General features: G+C 43.3%; 2 protein-coding genes across 4 annotated transcripts in view; one reads left to right on the forward strand and one right to left on the reverse strand.

Moving 5' to 3' along the window:
- The window catches only part of gnao1b (guanine nucleotide binding protein (G protein), alpha activating activity polypeptide O, b), a gene marked incomplete in the record, with an annotated part of 6481 nt that extends 6122 nt beyond the window's left edge, over window positions 1-359 (forward strand). The window contains 1 exon segment of the mRNA XM_014028010.1: window positions 1-359.
- A 358-nt stretch (window positions 360-717) lies between these two features.
- cog4 (component of oligomeric golgi complex 4) overlaps window positions 718-1593 on the reverse strand; it is a 12043-nt gene continuing 11167 nt past the window's right edge. For all 3 annotated transcript variants that reach the window (XM_014027967.1, XM_014027958.1, XM_014027976.1), the window contains one exon: window positions 718-1195. In XM_014027967.1, coding sequence (XP_013883421.1) covers window positions 1061-1195 — 135 coding nt within the window. In that variant the 3' untranslated portion in view covers window positions 718-1060. The remainder of the gene's footprint in view (window positions 1196-1593) is intronic.

A 1593-nucleotide genomic window follows, 5' to 3' on the forward strand; every position in this document is an offset into this window, starting at 1 on the left:
TTTTTTTTTTTTAGGGGGGAGGGAGAAAGAATTTTTAAAATCTTTTCCCTTCCTGATTAATGAACAGGAACTCCCTCCCCCGATCGTCTGTACAGCTCCCCAGTTTCTTCACCCCCCGACTTCTCTTAACCCATCACATATCAGTCCTCACATCTCCATTTCCACCTTCAAAGCACCGTACTGTATATATATTATGATTATACCAGATTTTTTTCTTGTTTTTTTTTTTTTACTGTGAATGTTTTTGTGCCGCACCCCCCCATCCTATTCAGTAGATTATTGGTTGCTCTCATGTGGAATGTTTGTGCTGAGTCAATCGAATGTTGTGTTTACATTAAAGCCACTCTTTTCCTAACTACTTCTGCTGCGGTGGTCTCGAGTCTTCATTACAAGTCGTAACGCGGAGGTGCTGTTCCCACGACCTGCTTCYATCCGCGAGTGGCGAATTAAGGTTAGACTGGGAAATTAGGCTGAACATTATGAGATCGTACCGCTTTCAACGCCTCACCGCCCYGCGAACAAAGCTTCAGAGGCAGAAACGTGTAAAAATTTGAAATAAATGAATAAAAGATTGGGTACAGGGGCTTGCATGGCAGCGGTGAAATGTGGTGGGGATCAGCGGCGCAGCGGCTCTCTGGATTTATTAGGTTAAAAGTGTTCCATCATCAGAGACCAGGAGCTATTCATATATTGAATGACGGGGCTGGATCAGCTGTCTGACCTGCTTCTGTCAGTTTAATGGGTACGACGTTCATTACAGCTCCGCTCCTCGGTCCCAGCGTGTCCCTGTTTCTGAAGCACTGGAACTCCGCTGAGACACAGTCACACATCCACAGCTTTAATTACACGTCTTACAGTTAATTATTACCAAACTGTTTCTAACCAAAAAAAAAAAAAAAAAAAACATGTGTCTTCAAAAAAAGAAAAAAAAAAGCTTGGCCAACCCAGACTGGAACCAGCTTGGCTGAGAAGCAGAAACAAAGACGAAGATGGCAGATCCATCRTTCGTCCGGGATCAGCAGGTGGGTAAGTGAGTCCCTGATAACCGCCGGTGCCCAGGTCACAGGCGGAGCCTCTTGATGTCCTCGCTTCGGAAGTCGATCCGCAACGCCAGGACCTGACGCACCTCTGCGGGGGTCAAACGCCACGTCAGCGGGCCTGAGTTCGGACCCCAGTAATCCAAAATCTCTGTTACCTGAAGTGTGACGACAGGAAGAAGGCAGTGTGAGTAAAAAATAAACAGAGTCTATAAAATAATGACTTCAGTGGGTTTGGGCAATAATGGCGAGGATTAATAGATGACAAATGACCTTTCATGTGTTCTAAAATTGTACTTACAACTCATCCTTTAAACAAACTTCTTCATTTTAACAGGTTAAAACAGTCAGCTGTGATTTGAAACCCACTTTTTCCACATTGTGGAAATTTGTGGCACATCTTTAATAATGCAGTACATCATGTGCTCACATGCACTGTGTGTTGCACTGTGTGTTGGTGACATTTTTTCTTATAATTGCAATCCCAACCAGACTATACAGTTGTGATTTTTGACAAATTGTCTCTGTGGTGAAATAAAATTAGTTTATATATATA

Source organism: Austrofundulus limnaeus, unplaced genomic scaffold, assembly GCF_001266775.1.
Source record: "Austrofundulus limnaeus strain Quisiro unplaced genomic scaffold, Austrofundulus_limnaeus-1.0 Scaffold5, whole genome shotgun sequence".
Lineage (NCBI taxonomy): Eukaryota > Metazoa > Chordata > Actinopteri > Cyprinodontiformes > Rivulidae > Austrofundulus > Austrofundulus limnaeus.